We start from the raw sequence: 23,820 nt of genomic DNA, 5'->3' as shown, positions 1-23,820 counted from the left end.
CACCAGCAAGTTTTGGAAAGCCTTGCATCGCCTAACGGGAATAAAGCTCAAAATGTCAACAGCCTATCACCCGCAAACAGACGGATCAAGCGAACGTACCAACAAAAGTATCAACGAAGCATTAAGATTCTTCGTAGACCGTCACCAAAACGGCTGGGTAAATGCGCTACCGCGCGTCAGATTTAACCTCATGTCTACTGTCAATAAATCCACTGGGTACTCACACTTTCACTTACATTTAGGACGCGCACCTCGTTTGCTGCCTCCACTGACACCAAAAGGAGTGCACGACATCCGCGAAGACTTCCCAGCAGACATCAACAATGCACTCGAAGCCATCATATCGCTGAAATCAGATATAGCAGACGCACACGACGCTCTTGTCGCGGCGAAGATCAGTCAAGCGAACTCAGCAAACGCTCACCGAGACAAAGAACCAGTATTCACAGTTGGCGACCTCGTATACCTCTCAACGGCGCACCGGCGACGAGAATACACAACCGGAAATAACAGACGGGTCGCTAAATTTATGCCCCGTTTCGACGGGCCATACAAGATCATAATAGCGCACCCTGAGTCCTCCAATTACACTCTTGACCTACCAGCGCATACTAACATACACTCAACTTTCCATGCCTCGGAATTGAAGAAGCACGTACCCAATGACCAAACACTCTATCCGTCCCGCGAGCTACAAACACCAAGACCAATCATCACACCTTCAGGTGCCGAAGAATGGGAGATTGAACACATTCTAGATCGTCGTCCACGCGGCCGCGGCTTTCAATACCTCGTTCGATGGCGCGGTTACGGACCACAAGCAGACGTTTGGCTAGCAGGAAGTGAGGTTGAGGGTTCAGACGCTCTTCAAGAATTCAACGAGACACTTGGTTCTTCGGAGGATGGGAGGGTGTAAGCCGAGTGCTTACAACATCAACAATCACGTGAACGTTCCCCCATTTATATCACTACGTTTCACGCCATCGAGATCAGACTCAGGTCTCTTACCTACTATCATCTGCTCATTTGTATCACGCTCTGAAATCCACGGTCTTGTCCTATTAATCCTTGTTTGATCTGCTTAGTGTTTCCCGCCGCCACCACGGCGGGCTTCCAGATGTACGGTAAAATGATTATGTAAGCTTACTCGACGATAACAATAGTAAAGTCCTTATCGATCAACAACTTTCAACACGCCCACTCGGCGAGGACAATGCTTACTCCCATCCCTTCAACGAAACGGCCGTGTTTCTCGCGTGCAAGCGGCTTGGTCAAGACGTCAGCGACCTGTTCGTTTGTGGGAACGTACTCGACAGAAATCTCCCCTTCCTCCAACTTCTCCCGGATGAAATGATAACGGATCGCGATGTGCTTCGTTCGTTCGTGGAACATGGAATTTTTGGCAAGCAGTATCGCAGATTGGTTGTCAATATGGAGGGTAATAGGGTGAGTTTCCGAGAAGTTGAGTTCGCTAAGGAATGTTTTTAACCAGATTGCTTCTTTTGTAGCGGCAGCGGCAGCCATATATTCCGCTTCGGTACTCGATAACGCGACGGAGGTTTGTTTCTTCGACGACCAACTAACCGCTCCACCAGATATTAGGAAAACATATCCGGTAATCGAACGACGGTCGTTTGTGTCTGATGCCCAGTCCGCGTCCACATATGCAAGTGGGTGAGTGTCTGTATCCCCTTGATATATTAATCGAGCATTGACGGTTCTGCGTAGATATCTGTAGACACGCTTTAGCGCTGTCCAGTGCACTCCTCCGGGGTTTGCAGCATGCTTGCTCAATGCGCCCACTGAAAACGCGAGATCTGGGCGTGTGGCGAGCATCGCGTACATTAGCGCACCCAGAGCGCTTTGGTAAGTCTTTACATCGACTTCAGGTTTGCTGACCTTGATGAGCTTCGTGTTAGGATCCATTGGCGTTGTCACGGGACGACTGGACCCCATCTCGAAACGATCAAGTATGGACTCGACGTATCGGCATTGCGACAATTCAATGGTTCGCTTGTCGCGATCGCGGATGATTTCCATCCCAAGGATCCATCTTGCCTCCCCGAGATCGGTGAGTTCGTATTCTGATGCTAACCGTTCCTTGAGCTGATCAATGGCCTTGCAGTTCTTTGATAGCATTAGTTTGTCATCAACATAGACTGCAACGACAATTAGGACACCATCTTCGAACTTGTAGAAGACCGAATGGTCTGCTTCGCTGCGCGTGAAACCGAGCGACTCGAAAACAGCACGCAGACGCTTGTACCAAGCCTTGTGTGCTTGTTTTAGTCCATACAGCGCGCGCTTGAGTTTCCAGACCATGTCTGATGAGCTGCGGAAACCTGGAGGCAATTCAAGGTAAATTTCTTCTTCGAGTTCACCATTGAGAAATGCTGATTTAACAGTCCATCTGATGGATTTCCAGGTCGTATTTCGCTGTGAGTGCAAGGAGGACTCTGATGGTGGAGAACTTGGTGACAGGTGCGAATGTGTCCGTGTAGTCGATGCCGTGAACCTGGGTGAAGCCTTTTGCAACAAGGCGAGCCTTGTATCGCTCGATTTCGCCATTGGGCCCACGTTTAACCTTGTAGACCCACTTCGAGTCTACGATCTTGCGATTACGGGGCCGCTCGACCTCCTCATATAGGCCGATCTTCTCGAAGATCCTCAGCTCGTCATGCATTGCCTCATACCATAGGTCCGCGTCCGGACGGTTTACGGCTTCATTGAAGGTCCTTGGTTCGTCATCGCAGGCTGTTGCAGCCTTATACACGTTCTCGTGAGTACCACCACCTCTCTCATGCTCGCCCACTGGATCTGCAGTCACTGACACCTCAACAGTCTTCTCTCGTTGTGGGAGAGTTGCCTTCTCATAGGCATTGACAAAATAGCGGGCATCATCATCTCGGATAGGTGCCTTGCGCACTCGTGCACTTCGTCGCACTTCTGGTGGCGGAATTGGGTGTGGATATGGTCCAAGTGGTCCAGGTGGTCCAGGGACTTGATTTCGCACTCGATGAACTGTGGAAACTGGCCTTTGAGGGTGTTCTGGATGCTCTTCAGCAGGTAAGTCGTTTGTATTTGCTCGACTTGGCTGATCTGTATCTTGGCCTTCAGTTTCTGAGTCGGAGGGATCTTCGGCAGTCTGTGCTTCTGGAGGATCGAAATCCAGGACGTCATCGCTATGTATATGACACTGGGGAGTTTTGGGATCGTCGATGGCTTGTTTCGAAGCAGAGGGTGCAACCGTCTTGGTGCAGCCTGATCCTTCTGGGTCTTCCTCTGGAGGTATAGTGTCAATCTTGACACGGTTTGGTCCTTCTGGATCTCCCTCATCGAAAACAATGTCTCGCGACTCGAAAATGCGACCAGTAGCACGGTGCAGGCATACATAGGCCTTCTTGTGCTCGGCGTACCCTAGATTGACGCACTCGAGTGATTTTGCACCGAGTTTCTGGCGTTTCTCATCAGGTATGTGCACATGGGCTTTGCACCCAAATGCTTGAAGATGTGCGATTGATGGCTTGTTTCCAGTGAATGCTTCGTGTGGGGTCAAGTCTCCAATGATTGCTCGTGTCGGTACCCGGTTCAAGATATGAGTTGCGAACAAGATCGCGTCTCCCCAGTACTTGTTTGGCAGTTTGGCATCGCAAAGCATGGTTCGTGCCATCTCTACCAAGGTTCTATTCATACGCTCAGCAACACCGTTCTCTTGTGGTGTGTATGCGTTTGTTTTCTCATGGTGGATTCCTTTTGATTCGAGATAGGAAGAGAACTCTTTCGAGCCGTATTCCCCCCCACCATCACTACGAAAATAATTCGGGCGTTCGCCAGTGACAGTTTTGGCTCTCTCGAAGTAGGACTTGGTAAGTTCAAATACTTCGTCCTTTGTTTTCACGAGTTTGACCACAAGATGGTGCGAATAGGCATCTATGAATGTGACGAAGTACCGGTACCCAGTGCGAGCTATTGTTTCCATGGGACCACAGACGTCTGAGTACGTGCGGTGCAAGACTTTCGGGCTTTTCGACATTGGATTTGGTTGGGATCGGGTTTCTATGCTGCTTGCCTTCGAGGCAGGCTTCGCAGAGGTCTTTGCTGTGAGTGCTAGGTCCCACAATGTCCATCCCATTGACCATATCTTTCTTCACTAGTTTAGAAACCGAGTCGAAATTGATGTGCCCGAGTCGTCGGTGCCATGTTTCCAGTGTCGCGCTTGAAGAGAGCTTTCAGGAGGTAAATGCCGATATTGGAGTGTCTGGATCGAGAGTCACTGATGGACCTTGCATGATGTAGGCTCGAGTAGCATTGCGAGGAGCAATTTCAAGGATGTATAGCGAGTTCTGTTTGCGAGCAAGTGCTGCAACTTCGCCATTTGCGAGAACCTTGCAAGTATTTCCATCAAAGGTAACTCCTAGACCTCGTTGAGTTAGGCGTGGTACTGACAATAGATTTGCATCTAGGTCTGGTACATAGTACACGTCTTGAATGATGGTGCACTTGTACTCTCCATTTCCGACATGGACATCTAGTGAAACACGCCCAATACCAGTGGCGTCGATGGATCGGCCGTCTCCGATGATGACTCGTTCGGGAGGAATTAAGGTGCGAAATGACATGAAAATATCTCGCTGACATGTCATATTTGCAGAAGCACCTGAGTCTACAATCCAGTTGGATGTAGTTACTCCCTTCCCAGGGTTACGAGCAACGAAGAGCTGGATTGGCTGTCCATGATCAGGTGCAACATGCACGACCTTCGCTGACAAATCTGGCTTGTCCTTTGGCTTGTCCTTCTCTCCTCCACTGGCAGTGCTCTTCGCAGCTTCATCAGCCTTCGCCTTCTTCTTCTTTCGGCAATCCTTCTCGATGTGTCCAGGTATAGAGCAATAATTGCATGTCTTTTTCTTCTTGTCCGGCTTAGTCTTCTGCTGACTAGGGCCCTTCGTGACGAGTGCGGACTGACCATTTGAGGTCTGTCGTGACTTCTCCTCTACCAGGACTTGCGAGATCACGGTATCGACAGAGAGCTTGTCACTCGTGGACATGAGAATGGTTCGAAGGATCGAGTAGGAAGGAGGTAAGGATATAACCATTGCTATTGCAACTAGCGAGTCATCTAGAGGCTGACCAAGTGACTTTAGCACGTAGGCCTTCTGTCGCAATGCATTCAGCTGCGTCTCCATTGTGGATTCATCTGAAAGGGTCCCGCGAAACAGTTCACCAATAAGGTAAGCAATTGTTTGCTTTCCTTTTCCCTCGTAGCGCTCGCTGAGCTTAATCCAGATTTCTGCTGCTGACGTAGCATGCAATACACCACTTAAAGGCTCGTCCTTCAAGGTAAGTGTTATCTGGGCTCGTGCTTCCTTGTCCTTGGCTTGCCAATCTGCTAAATCGGCAGGGTTCGAAGCATCAGGCTTCTTCTCTGTGCCATTTGCAATTTCCCACAGTCCGCGGATGTCGAGGACGGTCATAATGCGGTACTTCCACGTCTGGAAGTTGGAGCCGTCATTCTCGAGTGATGCGACATCATACAACCGGCTAGAGGCATGCATCGACCTAGCTGTTGAAGGGGCCGTTGAGGCTGATGGCATATGAGAGGAAGCTCCTTGGGATAAGGATTGAGGGTTTGACATTTCGCTGAGTGTATTTGGTTATCTGCGTTGAGCAGGGCTCATAACCTTTTGAGCGACTAGTCGGACGAAGGGCGAAAGGACGGATCAAAAGAGAGAGTGCTATAACGAGAGTATGTAAGTACTCAGTCTCGAGAGTCGAAAGACTAGGGAGACTACTAGCTGACCTATAACGAGAGTATGTAAGTACTAGAGTAGTCAGTATCGTAGTAAATGAATGTAAATGAATGGTATCATACCTCAGTCTCGAGAGTCGAAAGACTGAGGTGTATGAAGGCATCGAAAACTTCTGATGTACGGTAAAATGATTATGTAAGCTTACTCGACGATAACAATAGTAAAGTCCTTATCGATCAACAACTTTCAACAATGATGTGCCAATGGTATATTAGTGAAGTTTGGACTTGGAACAGTGGGGTGCGCTTCTTAAGACTTGGATATCTTCTCGATGTATTATTACTTTACCTTGCTTGCAAGGTCGTATGCTAAACGTGTTCCATTCCCTGACAAACATTATCTATCGCTCATACTAGTGTAACTGCCTGGTGCAATATCGGACCCAGGACATTGGCTAATGCGGAGCTACATGAAAAAAAAAACCGTTTCGTATTCAATCGTTTACAAGGTTTTGAACTAAGTACTCCTACATACATGAAGAAACGTGTTAACGTGTTCCCCGTGATCCTCATCGTTACAAGTGCTAGTCTAGCTAAGCGTACGTCGTCAACGACCAGTTTGTAAGCTACATCAGCTACAGAGTGAAATACAATATCGTACATACCAACCAGTGCAAACATATGAAAGTATAGATAGCAATATCGAAGAACAAAATTTTGGACAAGGAAACATTTAGAACTTAAGGGATGGCGTATAGAACTAATAGAGTACGGATATATGACTTGTGTGGTACTGGATGTACCAGACCTGGCTTCAGGTTCCGTCGCGGTCTAGGTATTTATGTTGGTCCATTCAGAAGGCGGTGGATGGCATGGGCTGAAAGAGCAGTGACACCGGCGTTACCCAGGGCTCTGGCATGCGGAAAGGGCTTTGCGAGTGCGAGTGCGAGTGCGAATGCAAGGGTGGATGAGAATACGTTAGGGAGTGAGAGTGTGTGGGGGGGTGAGAATACGTGGGGGGTTGAGAATATGCGGGGGGTTGAGAATACGTGGGGGGTTGAGAATGCGTGGGGGGGTGCGAATGCGATGGCGGGTGAGAGATAGTATGCGATGATTGGGATGAGGTGAATGTCAATGGCATGGGCGGTGAAAATGTTTGGTGTCGTAATGAGGTCGTCGATGGCCGGCGCATGCGCTCCCCCACGAACGCGGGAGCCGACATGTTGTGGGACGACATGTAAAGAGAATGCAGTGATGACGCCGACGGCGGTTGTGAGAACGAGTGTGGAGCTAAGCTGCTCGACATCGTGTGCAATGAGGAGAGAGCGGGAGGAGAACGCATGTCTGATGACACAGGAGGTGACCGCGTGGCCGATGGGATAAGCGCCATCTGCGATGACTCCTCTGGTGAATTTTCAAGTGATGTTTGTAGATGGTGCACTGCATCCTGGATACGGTTTCGAAGTTCCTCCGCTTGCTGGGGTTTGTAGGTGTTGTAGCCCATGGGCCAGCACAGGGTCGTGATCCAAGTCTCCATGATACGAGGCGTCCACTGGACGCCGTTGAGTTTCGTGCCGTGGCGCAGCATGGCCACAATGTCAGTGGGGTCATATTTCTTGTAGCGTACGAGCTTGAGGGCAACACCCCAAAACATGGTGACGCTGATGACCACGAGACCTTGCGACTTGTAGACGGTGTTCATATCAATGTTGTTCGCCTGCTTGGAGTCGTGGTAGATAGGGTCGTATAACTGCCCTTGTGTGCTGAAGGAGGACCATGAGATGTGTGAGTGGAGCCCGATTGTGGAGTGACTCACTTGTGTGCGAATGGGAGGGCAACGTCGGGGTCTGCGTTCATCCAGTCGGTGCTACGAGGCGCATTCGTTGAAATTCTGTAAGGTAAGGTAGAAGAATTCACATACCCAATACGAAACTTGGCAGCAACAGCATTAATACAACGCTGCAAACGCTCTTCAGCATCATAAACCCCTCGCTTCCGCCACTCATGCCCGAATGCACGACGTATATAGTCGATATCCCTGGTAGTTCGTCGAGAACTGGATATGGAGAGGTTGGGGTGTAGAATCATCACTGCGCCACCATGGATGAATAGGCGGATTTGGCAACCGAACTCATGAAAGACGAGTGAGGAAAGTTCAGTGAGGAGGGTGATGAGGAACTCTTTTGAGAGTTGGACTTCGTTGTGTGACGACGGGGATGAGGACATGAGTGTCTACTCTACGGAGTGAATGAAGCCTCGTGTTTGTCACCAACAGCTCCTTTTCAAGGATGGGTGGATCCGCTTTGAAGGCTAATTCTTTTGTCAACCACCGGTTATAATACGCTTGAGCTTGAAACGGCGGCTTACATACCTTCAGGTTTCTGGCTTGGTCTGGCCTAGCAGCACTGCTAGAAAATGGGTTTCGGGGAGGTTCGGCGGAGAAAACAAACCAGTGCAAAAGTGCCAAAGTTACTCCTACAACGCGTTGGCCTCGTGTGAGTCCCACACGGAATTGCCGAGAGAAAGGGGAGCCTCGGGCGCAGTACTAGCCTAAGCCAGGGCTGGGAGTTGAGTCTAAGTCGAGGTCGTTGACTGTTGTCTGCACCGATTTAGTAGCAGATTAGATGAACGTTGTTGCATCCAAAATGGTTGCCTTTCGCTCAAGTAGCTACCAGTATTGAGGAAGAGACAAAGAACGTCGACAATCGATTATATATACACCAACAACCGAATCGGGCCAGGTGAAATTGACGCGGTCCTGCCGCGCCTGCCGCGGTCGTGACGCGCCTGTGACGCGGCATATGTGACGCGGCACGCTCATGTTCAAACAACATCTTATGTCGCTCGAACTGAATTCCAACAAGTTCCAAGCACTTTGAATATCCTCTTTAATGATCAGCATGTGAGTGTCCGTCTGCGTACAGGCCCTAGACTGTGTTATTCACTTCTCACCATATTTACAGCGCTTCTCTACTAGTGTCACACAGTGCCATCTTAGTACCATAATTCGTCTTGTATCGTCTCTAATTCATTGACCTAATGTTGGTTTACATCAGACACAGTGAGATCAAGTGTTGTCTCGCTAAGTGTCAAGCCTCAACCTCACATTGTCAAGTCTCGCTACTAGTAAGTGTCAAGCCTCGACCTCACCTTGTCAAGTCTAATACAGTCTCTATACTCACGTACTACCATGTTAAGCCCCGACCATGTCATCTCAAGCCTCGTTCAGGCTGGGTCAAGCACTGCCCATACAACGACAGGTTTTCCCAATCATCTTCACTCATGTCAACCTTCACTCTTACCTGTGCCGCGTCAACGCCCATTTCATGCCGCGTCAACCATAGCCCATGCCGCGTCAGTGCCGCGTCAACCATAGCAGTGCCGCGTCAATGCCTCGTCAACACTCATCCATGCCGCGTCACATCCGCGTCACGCCGCGTCGAAACTCATACATGCCGCGTCACACCTATCATGCCGCGTCAACACCTGTCATGCCGCGTCAACCCTTCACCATATATCTATCTTAGGTAAATTCATCAATGTATCATACTAATATATTTTCTAACAACGCCTCCTTCCGTGCTTACAGATTTAGATCTCCTATATTGTACTCGTTTCAAGGCAATAATATATATTTACCAAGCCATTTTGAGTGTTACGGTGGCCGAGCGGCACTGATTAGATATTCAGCTCCTTTATCTTTTCTCAATTACTATGCCTTTTGTGAGTGCTTCAAGATACAGAATATTCACTCGCGTTTAACCACACACAGGACTTAATCAAACATATATTCAAGTTTTTCTATCCCCCGGGCATAGGCAATCAAGACTATTCTGCGCAGGGCATTGGGAACCTCATTCCCTGCTATGACCGCACAGGTGCGCTGTTCGACTAACGCTCTATGAAATCCTGAAGTTGATAAGTATAGTAGGTAATCTAATAGCCTTTCTTCCAGCCTCTCCACCAACGGGTCCCATCACACATAGAACTGGTGCTGCTGCACTCTCCGCCTCGAATGCTTCATCCCTCCCTCGACCCATGAGACACCATTCACAGGAGCTATTCGATCTTCCCCAAGGCTCTTGGGATTCCTGTGATGCTCATAGTTGAGTTCGGTGATGTCCTCCATCATGGCAACAAATGGAACATTCCCAAGCACATAAGACCACTCACAAAAGAAGCTGAAGAAAAGCATTTGCTCGTTTACGATGTCGTTGGTCTTGCCTTTTGCGATCGCACCTCAAACCTCGCACACTTTGTTGCTCGCTACTCACCTGACGGCAAGAGGGTCTATCATTATGATGACCTTTCGCATGGTGGATTTGCACAACTGATGAAGAATGCAACTCTCAAAAGCCATCTTGTGGGCAATTTGCACGACATCCCTGCACCGGCAGGCTTCAATGTTCACGGTGTTGTGTATAGGTTACGTGGGGGCTCCACCGCACAGGATTTCTTCGCCGAGTATCAAATAGCGGCTGCAGAACGTTTGCACCACGTTCACGTCGAACGCGACATGCAGTCATCAAAATCAATTCCTACCATTTCATTTTCTTGGCCTGGAGTATCTGCCGTTGATCCAGACAATCTTATTTGGCTCAAAAACCCGGCAACTACACAGAATGTAGAATACGAGGAGGTGGTAAGCACAGGCAGTAATTCCAAGAACACACATTCTGGCCGAAAACAACTTCGGATCTTGTTACCAGCAACGGAAATTGAAGATCAGCCATCTGGGAGCAAGGAGCAAATTCAATCGAAGAGTTTACCCGATCCATTAGAAAATTCATTGGACCTTCAGGCATCCGGTGACGAGGAGGCTGCTGTACCCAAGATAGAAAAATCATTGGACCTGGATGACGGCGAGAGTGAAGCATCCGACTATACATTTCATTGCAGGTGTGGAGCTCAAGGCAATGGTCACGATGTTGCAGGTGGCCAGAAGACAATTCGATGCGATCTGTGTGAAAATTGGTCACACATTGCTTGTCAGAGAGGTGGTCGAGCGAGCAATCTCCATCCGAAAGCAAAATTCCATTGTGATGGATGCTCGACACAGCAGTCAAAAGAGGTGCCGCCAACTCGCAAGTAAGTTTTTACAGCTGCACCACGTACATCAATTGATTTCCTTTGCTCAGGAGCAGCAGAAAAGCCACAAGCAAGAAGAAAATGGCTCTGCTTCCTACACGTCTAATGTTTGTCTTCTGACTTGCAAGGCCTGAATGAGATATAGCTGACGACTAACTTGTAGCGCCGGCAAAGGAGCTCTTGCTCGTCTTGGGAAGTACTGGTATCCTGTGCGGCTGATTCAGTCCTATGTTGCTGCCAATCTCCACGGAACTGCACGTAACCGAGTACACTGGCGAGTCGTTTGGTGGCGCGGTTGCAAATTTCCATCAAGTCTCGGATCACCTCCTGGTGATGTTGAGCAAGGAGATCTCGTGGACGAACTGTGGCAGGACCATGCTAAGAGGCGTGAGATCCGTGTAAGTGAGATTTGCTGGTTGATATGCTCACGGTCTGCTCAACATGAACTATTACATAGCTCGGAGAATGGGTTCACTCTTGGGATACCCCTCGCGAAGAAGACTTGATTCAAAACTTTATGTCAGCACCAGCATCAAAAGAATTGGACAACATTCTACGACCTCATATAGCTTCGCTTCAGAAGCTCCTTGACAGTCCTGACTTGAACGAGCGTGGCGCAGAGGCATATCCTGTGATAGACTACATCATGCATTCGAAGAAGAACCTACTAGACGGTGTAGGTGCATACAGCATCCCATATTGTGGCGACATCTCATCTCACGAGTATGCGAAAATCGCACGTTGGTTCTCTGAGAACATTCCCGGTGCTTCGAGTCAAGTCGAAAAATGGCTCGGCGGCATGCCTTTAGTGCACGCCTTCACTCTTGTTGTTGCTCACCGAAAGGCTGGTGATTTCAAAAAATGTCTGGAAGCTCAGAACGAGCAATGGAATGAAAGAGCACTGTTGAAGATGGCATGGGCTGACCTACTGATCAGTTATCCTGCTGACAGCTTTGTCGCAGACGTAGACCTCGAGTGCTTAACTGCACTAGAAGCAAGGATGTTCGAGGATTCTGAAGAAGCAGGGCCTGCAGGCAACCAGCAGTGGGGTTTGGATGCTGGTCAACATCATAGGCGGTGGAACGTGTATCTGAATGTGCCTAGTGAATGGGTTAGCGGACGAGAATACAGTGAGAGTGAATTAGAGGTGAGGAAACTTGAACACTACCTGCTTTTTCTTACTCGCGCAATCAATAGCATGGCCGCTTGTTCAGCGATAATTCCGACGCCACGTCAGAAGCTGAAGTTGCAGCTCCTTCGCTGCTGGCTGAAGAAGAACTTGTTGCCGTGAAACGTCGCAAGGGCCCACAGAGAGTCCAGAGAGGGAGTAAAAGAAAATAGTTCTTGTTTGATTAGTAGCTCTATGCATGGCCTGAGTCAGTCAATGAATAAATAGCGAATGTTCAAAACCAACTTCACTCGGCCGCGTCAAGGTTCGTTCGTCATTTGTTGCATTAGTGCCGCGTCAATGGTGCGTCAGGTCGCGTCAATTGCGCGTCACGCCGCGTCACAGCCGCGTCACGACCGCGGCAGGCGCGGCAGGACCGCGTCAAAATAGCCACGCCCAACCGAATCGGGCAGTGACAATAAGCGTTCAACTTGAACACTTGACCCTTCCAATTGGCAGGAGCCGCAGTTGCAGGATCAAGATCCTCAACTCGTTTTCTCAAGAGCTCCCGGCATTCCGCGCTATTCAGAGTTAAGTTCTATGCCACATCAACAGACTGCTGTAGTAGCATGACAGAGTGTTCCCTTGATCCTACAGCATCGACGTCAGGTTCTATCAGAGCAATCGACAGTCATTCTGTGCATAGGATCACCTCTGGCCAGGTAGTCATCGATCTACAGACGGCGGTGAAAGAACTTGTCGAAAACAGTCTTGACGCCCGGGCTACAAATATCGGTGCATCACATCCTCAATTGACGCCTTGTGCACGCAGCTGACTTCCAGTAGAGGTCCGATTCCTCAACTACGGTCTCAAGTCCATCGAAGTTATAGATAATGGATGCGGCATTGCCCCAAAGGATTATGAGAGTGTCGGTAAGCATCATCTTCTTGGGTCCGTATGTTATCACTTCATTGCCTCCTCAGCCTTGAAACACCACACATCCAAACTTGCTGCCTTTGAGGACCTCTCAACCGTCTTGACCTTTGGTTTTCGCGGCGAAGCCTTGTCTTCGCTGTGCGCTCTGAGTGATGGAGTCACCCTCACGACTGCAACCGCCAATGAAGCCCCAATGGGTACCATACTGGAAATGGATCGGAACGGCAGAGTTAGGAATTCCAATTCCAAGGTGGCAAGACAGGTATGTGAAATTTCTCGAAATATTTCCTAGCATAATGTGGAATGTACAGCGGGGAACTACAGTTGCTGTATCCTCTCTCTTCAAGCCTTTACCAGTTCGACGTAAGGAGCTCGAAAGAAACGCGAAGCGGGAATTTGGCAAAGCGCTGAATTTGCTGTATGCATATGCACTAGTTCCGTGCGCAAACGAGAACAGAGGTGTGCGACTGACTGTGAGCAATCAACCCGAGGGAGGGTACGTTTCCTGTTTACCTGTGCCCGCAGTAATGCTCATGGCTCAACCAGCCGCAAAACCATACAACTCAAAACCGACGGGTCGCCCTCCATCAAAGCGTCAGTTACAGCATTGTGGGGGCCAAAGGGGCTTGACAACGTTGTCGACCTTGATCTTTCCTTTGATGTCCTAACGGAGAAGACCGTTCTACGGCGTCTTGACCAGGAGAGGTACCTCGTTTTCTGTTTTCGGTAACCAGCAGCACTGAATATGGCTTAATTACAGCGCCAACGTTACCACAGTGAAAGTTCGTGGACTCATATCCAAGTTTACTTTGGGCGCAGGCCGCACAGGAAGTGATCGCCAATATTTCTTTGTCAACGGACGCCCCTGTAACCCTGGCAAGGTAAAGCAACTGTTGCCATTGGCGTCCACATCTGATGCCATCATTCCCAGATTCAGAAGGCCTTCAATGAGGTATACAGATCATTTAACGTTGGCCAGTCACCCTTTATCATAGCAGACTTTGTGTTACCCACTCGTGAGTCCTTCACTCCTACAGTACAGCTCATCTTGACTGGAGGACAGAGGCCTGCGACGTTAACGTCAGTCCCGATAAACGCACTATCTTTCTCCACAGCGAGCAGAATTTAATTCAAGCTCTGAAGGTAAGCACGAGATTTATCTCTATATTTGTTTTCTCATTATTCTCAAAGACAGCTTTGGAAGAGGCTTTTGCTTCATCTCGCTCGACATTTGATGTTGGCACTCAGTCATTACAGCAACCCACTCTGCACCCATCATTCACACCGAAAGCTTCGCTCGCCCAAACAACACGTGCGAGAGGCAGTGGTCGTTCTGCACGTAAGGCCGATGTCAACCCAGAACTAGATCAGGCCCAGCCGGACCGTGAAGATACGCCCATCACAATGGGCGCACCCCACTTACTTCTTGAACCGGAGCCGGAGGCACCATCACATAGTGAAACAGACCGGACGGCAATGGAATCACCATCCGCACAACCCGATATGATCGGCCAACCGCCACAGCCCTTGTTCTTGCCTGATCTCGATGTCGAGGAGGGCGGGGACAACGGACAAGCCACTCGTTCAGCCGAACATCACGGATCCCCACAAGAGGACGAGTCTGCCCGCGAGCAAGTTGTTAGCGCCACTGATCGTATACGTGTGTCGCGGGTGATTGAGGAAACGAGAACACGGCCCGCTAGCCAAGCGCCCTTGGTACAGACTATTTTAAGCACCAAGGGCGCTTCGTGGAACCGAGGACGGTCTGGGGACAGCGATCTTGAAGATGATGGTCCTCGGAAGCGACTTCGTCTGGCTGAACGGGATGGCAGGACAAATTTTAGGTTTACGTTGAGTCAGTATGCAAGGGCTGGAAGCAAGGTAGCCGGAGGGTCAGGGGATCGGATCGAAGATCGTCTTCACACAGTAGACATGGATGCCCGACGGAGTTTATCCGAGGAGATCGATGGTGCTGAAGAGCAAGACCAGTTGATGGAAGACGAAGAAGTGGTGAAAGTAACTTCGAAGACTAGACCAAGACGGATCTCGAGCCGGGTCAGCATAACGTCAAAGGAGACTCTTGTTTTACCCGAGGATGCTATGGCTATTGAGAACCCGGGACCCGCCCAACTCCCTCCGGCACATGAAGAATGTCCAGCCCCGGAACTGGTCCCACAAGTTGATGCGACAGATCAAGACATGTCTGACATGATCGACCTCACAGAAGACGACATCAGCATGACTCTAGTCGACACTGACGTCAACACACCAACTCCTCATTCTCCAAAGGACCGCATCCCGCCGGTAACCTTGCGCTGTGATCTCGATAAGATCCGCCACACGTGGTTGCATCTCGAGCGGGCTAAGCCCGCTCCTCCAGAGCTCTCCAGCACAGCTTCTCGAGTCCGCGATGCGCTAGACACGGCTAACGTGGAAAACGCGGAGGATAATGCAAAGGCTTCTGCTGCTCTTTCCCGGATCATATCGAAGACGGACTTCAACAAGATGCAAGTGGTCGGTCAGTTCAACTTGGGCTTTATTGTTACTCGGTGGCAGAAATCCGAGGAAGGGCTGGACGATCTGTTTATGATTGATCAACATGCGGCGGATGAAAAGTATAACTTTGAGACACTCCAGCAGACGACTGTTATTGAATCCCAGAGGCTTTTTAGGTGGGTGGCGTGCATTGGCACAATGAGACAACTGACTGAGGCATGGTGAAGACCCGAGCCTTTGGAGCTGACGGCTGCAGATGAGATTCTAGCAGTAGAAAACATCGACGTTCTGAAACGGAATGGTTTTGAAGTTGTACGCCAAGGCGGCGAAGACGACGACGACGAGGGCAGGCTGCATCTTGTAGCGCAGCCAGTGAGCAAGGGCACTGTTTTCGATACGAAAGGTATGGTTTGATGGTGTGAATGCATCAATTGTAGCTAATGTTCACGTGCAGATCTCGAGGAGCTTATCCATCTCATGCATGACCGTCCCGTAGGAACTATGGTAAGATGTTCCAAGGCGCGAGCCATGTTTGCTATGCGGGCGTGTCGTAAAAGCGTCATGATAGGCAAAGCATTGAACGCAAACAGGATGACTTCGGTATGCCCTGCAACACAACTTGACAGAACTGCTTTGACCTGGACTATGTCACAGATCGTACAGCACATGAGCACTATGGATCAGCCATGGAACTGTCCGCACGGCCGACCGACGATGCGTCATGTGTCTGACCTGACCTGCTTTGCAAGGTATGACCTATCACCACGTACAGTTGATTGGACTGCGTTCGGGCCTGGTGCATAGATTGCCGGTATCCACCTTTGATGTTTCTTGTCTGGGATATCCGTTCTCTCAAGCTTGCCCCATGATCACCACTATTTGACTTATCTGACTGTGTCATGCGGATCTACACATATCTTTGACTTGTGATGGTATATATAGTACGTGCGAATATACTTGTGCATTGACTTTCAAAGTGGCTTGTCGTGCTTGGAATTCTCAACCTCTATCTGCTGAGCTACAACCACAACGATGTCGATTCATTCTTTGAGACGCGAGTGTGCTAACCTCGCCTGGGACAACAGGTATAAGATACTACGACATACATTGTTGTATAAACGCTAACCCGCAGCTCGCGTAGCATCCCCCCGGCCCTGCATGTCAAATCAGGCGACGAGATCACCTTTGATTGCCTTGACGCATCGAATGGGCAGGTGACTCCAGAGTCGACAGTCGCAAGTCTAGGAACGATGAACATGGCAGCATTAGATCAAGTGAATGGGCCCGTATTCGTGGAGGGTGCAGAGCCTGGTGACACGCTCCAAGTGGACGTTCTGCGCATTGAGAATCCCGAATGGGGATGGACGGCGCTGTTCCCAGGATTCGGGCTGCTTGCGGACGAGTTCCCAGAGCCAGCACTCAAGATATGGAAGCTGGAACCAGACGGGTTTGCGTGGTTTGATGAGAAAAGGGGGATGAAGATACCACTGAGACCTTTTGCAGGGGAGATGGGGGTCGTGCAGAAGAAGAAGGGAGCTTTCTCGACTATTCCGCCCTATCATACAGGAGGAAATATCGATACAAAGCATGTGACGGTGGGTTCGACGTTGTATCTTCCGGTTGAGGTGGAGGGAGCACTGTTTAGCATTGGGGTGAGTACTTCTTGTTCGTAAATATTGAGGCGTTGATTTGCTTACAAAATTGTTATCATGTCATACTAAGGATGGCCATGCTGCACAGGGGGACGGAGGTGCGTTCCGGAGCCGACGGCGCCGTGTGCGAAACATGACTTACTGATCCGGGGTAAAATTGAACAGAAGTGTGCGGTATGTTAGATCGGCCCTAACATATACCCGATCAGAACTTTGTTGACCTTCGATCAACATAGGAACTGCAATCGAGACACCCATGAAAGTTTCAGTGCGGCTCTCTGTGAGGAAAGATAAGCCGTACACCAAGACTCCCCATTTCAACACGGCCATTAAGCCGGAGGGAGAGTATTATTGCACCACCGGCATCGACTCGGGTATGTGATTATGATAAGGTGAAAACGTGATCAATACTGATGGCTCTTTTGTTTTGCCGGTTAGATATCAAGGAGGCGACAAGATCAGCTGTGAGGAATATGATTGATTTTCTGGTTGCGGATTATGGGTTGGATAGGGTGGAAGCGTATATGTTGTGCAGTGTTGCTGGAGACCTGAGGATGCATGAAGTGGTATGTGGGCGTGCTGGTCTCAGACTGAGTTGAAATACTTACTCTTATTAGGTGGACATGCCAAATTATGTGGTACGTGATATTATGTACAATTTTGATGAATACTGATAGGTCAACTGGTCAATCGTTCTTCCGTAGATTGGGATGATGATGCCAAGGTCTGTACTGGGACCGTCGAATAAAGCCTGAAGGAGGAGAGTACGTTCTCACACAATGCTATTCAACACGTATCCTGAACAATATGGAACGCGTCGAGCAGACTAATGCTCGGTCTTAGATTGGTTTACCTAGCACGTAACAGATAACCTGACAACGTTAGTGCGGCTTCAACACTGTGCACCGGCATGAGCCGATGGAACTGAACACCATGCAATGTGCATTCGTTACCGACGTTATTTCAAGGGCACGTGGTCAAGCATCATGTTGACATCTGTCTGTCATGCTCGGCACAGAGCAAGTATTGTCTCATATGTCGTAAACATGCACATGTCAGAATTCTGCCTGAATTTCCGAATTTTCAAAAGGATGCTGATCTGAGCCTTGTTAAACGCACGCACCCTGCCGCCGGATGAGTAGTTCCTCAGGGTACTTGTCGCGGTGTTCACCATGACGCAAATGCATTGTGTTTTTTGATTATTCATCCAGGTACAAATTAGGTAGTCGGCGCTTTATTACTTCCCCATTTGGTGCTGACTCCGAGAAGATGTCGGACACTCCAAAAGGAAAGATCTGGATTAGATCTTGGCACAAATGATTTGGGATGCTTTTAATGGGCTAGCGCTTGCCAGCCCGTCCGGTACTGCTCAACAACACCGCTTTGCTCTCTTTCTTCATTCTCTTCTTCCATGGCTCAAACAAAATCCCATTCTCGGTCCTCTCTTGATAGGTTCTCTCCTATCAACTTGAAACCTGTCCAAGACGATGCCTGGTCAAACATATTCAAACCACCTCTCAACGAGTCTGTCGAGGAGAAACAAGACCGCATAGCCCGCCAGCAGGAGGCTCAGCGTGTCTCTCGGGAAATAGACGAGGGTATCTTAGAGTCCAAGAAGCTATTCGACAAGAAGAAGAAGGCTATCAAGGTCCTGTTACTAGGTATCCATATCCACTTAATTCTCCTCTAACTGCATCACTGACACATCGACATTAGGGCAAGCTGAGTCCGGGAAATCAACAATGTTACGAAGTGAGCATATTTTTGTATGTCAAGTCCAGTGTATGAATCTGACGCGTTGCTACAGATTTCCAGCTCGCATTTTGTCCGACCTACTTCCATGGCGAAGCACTCATATGGAAGACCATCATACAACTCAACCTCATTGGGTGAGTAGCATCATCTGCCCCAAATTAATTCTTGCATCTCATATCAGACAACCTTAGTTCTGTGAAAAAGCTCCTTTCGATTGTCGAGGATGAGCTAGAAATATCAGGTCCACGCTCCCGGTCCCCTAGTACTGGCTCATCATCGTCATCATCTTCATCACTTTCAGATCACCACCGGCGTACACGAATGCGCCTTCTCCCCTTGTTGTCCATGGAGACAAATCTCACACGGCAACTGCTCCCAGAACACTACGACCCTTCACGAACGCCCGAGATCTGCGTGCGGGCCGGTAGCGGATGGAAAACCGTTTTGGAGAAAGTTACATTGGAACGACGGGTTCCTTCCACTGGCCAGCGTCGCCCAATGACGAATGATGGCAGAAGCAAGGATGATCCGACTTTGGTGCTTGCTGCGTCCAAGAATGATATCATTTCCTTGTGGGAGGACGAGATCGTTCGCCAAGTACTCAAGAGACGTGGGGTACGATTGGAAGATTCTCCCGGTTTTTTTCTGAATGACACGGTGAGAATCGCGACTGTGGATTACGAGCCTACAGAAGGTTTGTTACATCCCTGATCTTGTGCTGTTCCTTGCCCTGACATCCTGTCATAGCGGATATCGTACGAGCCAGGTTACGCACGTTTGGTGTAGAGGAACATCGCTTCCTACAAGATAATGGTGTGTGACCCTGCTCCTTCGTTCACAGTCTCCCTGACTCATACACGCAGGTTCAGAGTGGTACATTTACGATGTCGGCGGCAGTAGAAGTATGCGACCCCAGTGGGTGCCCTACTTCGATGACGGTAAGTTTCAACGACACATCTGAAGGGCTCAGTTATTGATATCACTTGTAGTTCAAGCTATCATTTTCTTGGCGCCCCTATCATTCAACCAAGTCCTCGATGAAGACAGACAAGTGAACCGACTAGAGGACTCGATATATCTCTGGAAGGAAGTTTGCACGAATCCCCTCCTCTCGCGTGCGAACATCATCCTGTTCCTTAACAAAATGGACATTCTCCAGAAAACACTCGCAGCGGGGATCAAAGTAGTAACATATGTGCCGAGCTATGGAAGTACACCTAACGACGTGGAAAACGTGACGAAATACTTCAAGGAGAAGTTCCGAGCTTATCACGTAGGTTGCGCCTCGTGCTTCGATATGAAATTGACACTGATTGGGACTTCATAGAAACGATTGTCCCCGAGACCACGGACGTTCTTTTGTCATGAGACGTCTGCCATTGTGCGTTGACTTTTTGGCAGTCTTTCTTGTCCCGGGCTCACACAGGGTTTGCACAGGATACGAAGGCCACACAGGCTGTATTGGCCGGCGTCCGTGATGGAATTTTACGCCATCATCTTGAAGAGCTCAATGTCATCTGATTATCATCTGCACCCCTCTGCACCCGCGCCCCTCTGTGAACGCCTTCATTCTTATCGCTTGTTGTTGTGATGCGCTGTAGTGTCATCTGGGCAGATCTATTATTATTTATATCTACCATCTTGTGTTTTTTTTTTCATCCCTAACTAATCTCTGTTGTACTGGGTAATTATAATATCACGACCTCAAGATACGTGAAGGGTCGCAGTGCGGAATTACAGTTCATCTCCACGGCATGCTATGTGAATTCCATTGTGTTGGTAAGAGGTCCATTGAAGTTCACGACTGTACACGGCTTGCGTGAGGCGGAAACCATCGACCCTCGTGGTGGAAAGGAAGCCTTCGGAAATTCGGCACGAAGGTGATACTACGAATTAAGCGCTTTCCACCTTCTGACCCTTGATCTACTCAATTGAAAGGATAAGTGTGAACTACGATAGCGGGCAGGGTGGGAGGCAAGCCAAGGCCGGCATCACATACATGTGTCTGGTCAAATTGTACAAAAGTGTTCCTGGACCCTGGGTGGCGCAAGGCGCACCGTCGGGAGCGAGGCACGAGAACGGTAAGACAGGGTTAGACAGGATTAGGCTCATTAGAGTAACGTCTTCGGGTGATCGGAAAATGGCGTCGGCACTTCTTACTCTCGCTCGTCGTCGAGCTCTTGTTTGTACCCAGCAGCCTTCCGCTGCACTATCGCAGGTACCAGTGACAAGCAATAATGATTCCCTTTCCACCGCAAGCTTTGCATTGTTATAGTTCTCTGTGAAGTGGGGCAGGTCGACTAGTCACAATCTGTCGTGCCCCACAGAACACCGGGTTAGACTCCAATAGCGTGCTTGGCTTTCCACTCTCTTTTAAGGGATGTGACTTTGAGTAGGGGAATGTCAATGGTATTTATAATCAGATCAGGGCACGGAAACTTGGCGTGTTAAGCTCCTGCCATGTCAACATGATGCAGAGGTTGGCAATGAGGGGGTAATGCGCGACACTTGTATGAGCAAAAAACCTTAATTTCGTCGAAATCACGATGCGCAGTGCGCAGCGCCCACTGGGTGCTGATCTCGGATGGGCCGCTACCTACCGCCACTGGCTCAAATAGCTTCTGATTTTATAGAGCCTCAGCACACCGCCCGTAGCTTCGGTAGGTTCAGGGACGGAGAATGAGTGACGAGACTGTGTTACGAGCGCAGCACCATGTCGCAATCGCGGGAGAAACTAGAGCCAACAAGGCAAGAATGATTCGTGATGTACGAGAGTCGTGACTTGAATCTGCGGAGAAACGCGGGAGAAGACCCTCTCGACTTGTATGGCAGTGGTACCTTCGCAGATCGCCGGTCATAGAGTTACAACTTATACCGCTGCAAAAAAAAATAGGTAAGCTGTTACACCTGGTGACTTTCAAGAGGTAGTACATACGTGAATTACTCGGACGTCCAGGGAGGTTATGACAACGACAACGGTGTTTCTGTGGGCCTAAGGGCAGAATTATGTCCTGCATACGCCATGTGAATGCCACACGTAGTGCCGTATGGTGACTGATGATAGAGATGACTTTAATTTTGCGTATGAGCGTTGCTCAACTCCTAAGCGCCCGAGTGAGTTGTCCTTCCTCGTTATTTTCCGCCGAGTCCAAGTGCTGTTATTAGCATAGTGTCCAAGATTGATTTCAAGGCTGTCTGGTTTTGCAATGTCGAAGTGAGTGTGGCTACTATGATAGTAGTCTTGCTCCAAGTACTAACAAGTTCCTATGTTGAACAGTGGACACATTCAAGAAGCGTCGCACGTTTGAACGAGCTCACTGAAAAAAGCCTTAGTAAGCGAAATGATGTGAGGAGTATTAATAGATTATGCACCGCCAAAGCTCTTTAAACTGAACCCTTTGCCATAGTCCCATGTAGGTTGGACTTGTACACTGGAACTCGGGTCCGCGGTTCAGTGTTAACTCACTCATCATCTTCTTTTCCAGCTAACCAAATGGATTGGTTGGGATGACAGGCATAGTTAGGATGGTCACTATGTCCATTTCCTTCCCCCACCTCAGGCTGCCCAGTGGTTGGCGTGTCGACGAAATTTTAAAGAGGACTATGTATTGATCACTCAGTCCAAGTTGGCCATGACTGGCACCAAAATGCACGATGCCCCTACTGTGTCCGTCTGCTCTTCCTCTGATGCGAAGTCACATCAGAGAAAATGCAGAAGTTTGCAGTAGATTCAGGTACCACAGTGCTGACAGCGAGGTTCCACCTTCAGGTATGCATAGGTCTACGATCTTGTTTGCATTGACCGTCGATTATTGCGGAACTGCCACCCTACATAATAGTACACATTGATGCTTCTCGATTCTCGACAATACTCATCGCCCACTACCGTACTATATACTTGGAACGAACCACGAATAAGAGGTACGTTATGATTGGTCTTGTAGGCGCAGTTCACTGATGTGCATCTGATCATTGTCTGATTACAGCTCATTGATACCGTTGAAATTGGTTTTCTGTCGTGGTCCCTCTAAGGCCGCCGTCTTGTCGCATCCCTCAGAGATCTGTCTTTGAGTATCATCCACCGGGGCTTTGATCTTCATTTGCTCATACGGTTCCCTATTGTCCCATGCATCGCACCTGTGGCGTTCTTCTATCTCGCGCGTGTGTCAAATGATGTATCTCAACAAACTTGACCCGCGTTTCCCACTGTCATTGTATATTCGGCGATAGATATGTTCCAATGGCCAATTATTGGACGCAAGGTCCGATCCTCAAGACTTTACATCTCTATTAGTTTCTCCTGAGACCTCTCGATTATCGCTCCCAGCGCCTCATAATGTCGCAGGTGATGCTCATACTCAGGGATCAAGACTGCAACAGGAGTGCCCAGGAATGTAATTTCTTCTATATGTAACAAGGTTTGCTAATTTGACTGACATGCGGGCGCCTCGATTCGGAACTTAACTTTTCCAGGATCAGGGCAACGACGCATCCTTGGCAAGGTGCAAACTTAAAAACAATACCAGACTACCGCATGCATTGCGTGAGAGGACTATAGCAGCACTGCATTGCTGCGAACCAAAACAGCGATTCGAGATGATTCAAATGGTGCGCCACATCAATAATTTGAACCGCCTAACCTACACGCATCTGTCCAGTGTACGTCACGATGTCAAATTTAGCACTGATTAGTACTAGAACACGTCCAACGCCGCGGTCCATTTGGTCCGAATGACGCTGAAAGTCCAAACCCCTGCCAACCCAACCCAACTAGGACCAGCTGGTACACCTGATCCGATTGTCAACGCCACCCACGTACTGACGTCTAGCTAGTTATTCGCTTGCGGGGCGTGCCAGTTATTGATGAGATCAATTACTGCACCACCCGATCAAGCCACCACCGTCAGTGATGACGGTACCGTGTTTAGGAGTATTAAACGATAGTGGCTCGCAGATCCGACAGGTTTGTGAGACGCGACTTATGCGGATGTTTGTTGAAGTACAATACAACAAACAGTATGCGAGCCGATCGTCG

At 49.1% G+C, this 23,820-nt stretch overlaps 6 protein-coding genes across 6 annotated transcripts; 4 read left to right on the top strand and 2 right to left on the bottom strand.

The window, feature by feature from the left end:
* Positions 1-5,414: 5,414 nt before the first annotated feature.
* DEU56DRAFT_745798 (uncharacterized protein) lies at positions 5,415-5,636 on the bottom strand (the record flags this gene model as incomplete). The annotated part of the gene is made up of 1 exon (XM_041349171.1): positions 5,415-5,636. A coding segment is annotated over one exon (222 nt), but the record flags the coding sequence as incomplete, so codon positions are not given.
* A 490-nt stretch (positions 5,637-6,126) lies between these two features.
* DEU56DRAFT_831578 (uncharacterized protein) lies at positions 6,127-8,457 on the bottom strand. The gene is made up of 5 exons (XM_041354561.1): positions 8,121-8,457; positions 7,671-8,059; positions 7,566-7,616; positions 6,285-7,512; positions 6,127-6,215 (listed from the first exon to the last, which is right to left on the bottom strand). Exons 2-4 carry the CDS (start codon positions 7,973-7,975, stop codon positions 6,603-6,605), a joined length of 1,266 nt encoding a protein of 421 aa, XP_041203364.1. The 5' UTR covers positions 7,976-8,059; positions 8,121-8,457; the 3' UTR covers positions 6,127-6,215; positions 6,285-6,602.
* A 2,168-nt stretch (positions 8,458-10,625) lies between these two features.
* DEU56DRAFT_713045 (uncharacterized protein) lies at positions 10,626-11,927 on the top strand (the record flags this gene model as incomplete). Its single annotated transcript, XM_041347537.1, has 4 exons — positions 10,626-10,837; positions 10,894-10,944; positions 11,001-11,235; positions 11,295-11,927. Coding segments are annotated over 4 exons (1,131 nt in total), but the record flags the coding sequence as incomplete, so codon positions are not given.
* Positions 11,928-12,361: 434 nt separating this feature from the next.
* On the top strand, positions 12,362-16,355 carry DEU56DRAFT_831563 (uncharacterized protein). Its single transcript, XM_041354560.1, has 12 exons — positions 12,362-12,740; positions 12,792-12,878; positions 12,930-13,144; positions 13,194-13,378; positions 13,429-13,587; positions 13,643-13,763; positions 13,814-13,898; positions 13,946-14,025; positions 14,074-15,554; positions 15,606-15,781; positions 15,833-15,978; positions 16,033-16,355. The coding sequence occupies exons 1-12, from the start codon at positions 12,575-12,577 to the stop codon at positions 16,180-16,182; spliced, it is 3,051 nt and encodes a 1,016-aa protein (XP_041203362.1). The 5' UTR covers positions 12,362-12,574; the 3' UTR covers positions 16,183-16,355.
* On the top strand, positions 16,356-17,950 carry DEU56DRAFT_831560 (uncharacterized protein). The gene is made up of 9 exons (XM_041354559.1): positions 16,356-16,463; positions 16,520-17,030; positions 17,101-17,128; positions 17,196-17,204; positions 17,267-17,404; positions 17,469-17,596; positions 17,648-17,668; positions 17,735-17,794; positions 17,856-17,950. The coding sequence occupies exons 1-8, from the start codon at positions 16,411-16,413 to the stop codon at positions 17,783-17,785; spliced, it is 939 nt and encodes a 312-aa protein (XP_041203361.1). The 5' UTR covers positions 16,356-16,410; the 3' UTR covers positions 17,786-17,794; positions 17,856-17,950.
* Positions 17,951-18,349: 399 nt separating this feature from the next.
* DEU56DRAFT_831548 (G-protein alpha subunit) lies at positions 18,350-20,541 on the top strand. The gene is made up of 9 exons (XM_041354558.1): positions 18,350-18,691; positions 18,747-18,782; positions 18,838-18,919; positions 18,977-19,479; positions 19,533-19,598; positions 19,649-19,723; positions 19,775-20,058; positions 20,113-20,166; positions 20,223-20,541. The coding sequence occupies exons 1-9, from the start codon at positions 18,442-18,444 to the stop codon at positions 20,304-20,306; spliced, it is 1,434 nt and encodes a 477-aa protein (XP_041203360.1). The 5' UTR covers positions 18,350-18,441; the 3' UTR covers positions 20,307-20,541.
* Positions 20,542-23,820: the final 3,279 nt, after the last annotated feature.

The sequence above is a fragment of the Suillus clintonianus genome (assembly GCF_016758775.1).
Source record: "Suillus clintonianus strain FC179 chromosome Unknown DEU56scaffold_114, whole genome shotgun sequence".
NCBI lineage: Eukaryota > Fungi > Basidiomycota > Agaricomycetes > Boletales > Suillaceae > Suillus > Suillus clintonianus.
Note: the sequence above shows the minus strand (reverse complement) of the source record. Positions and strands in the feature narration are given on the sequence as shown.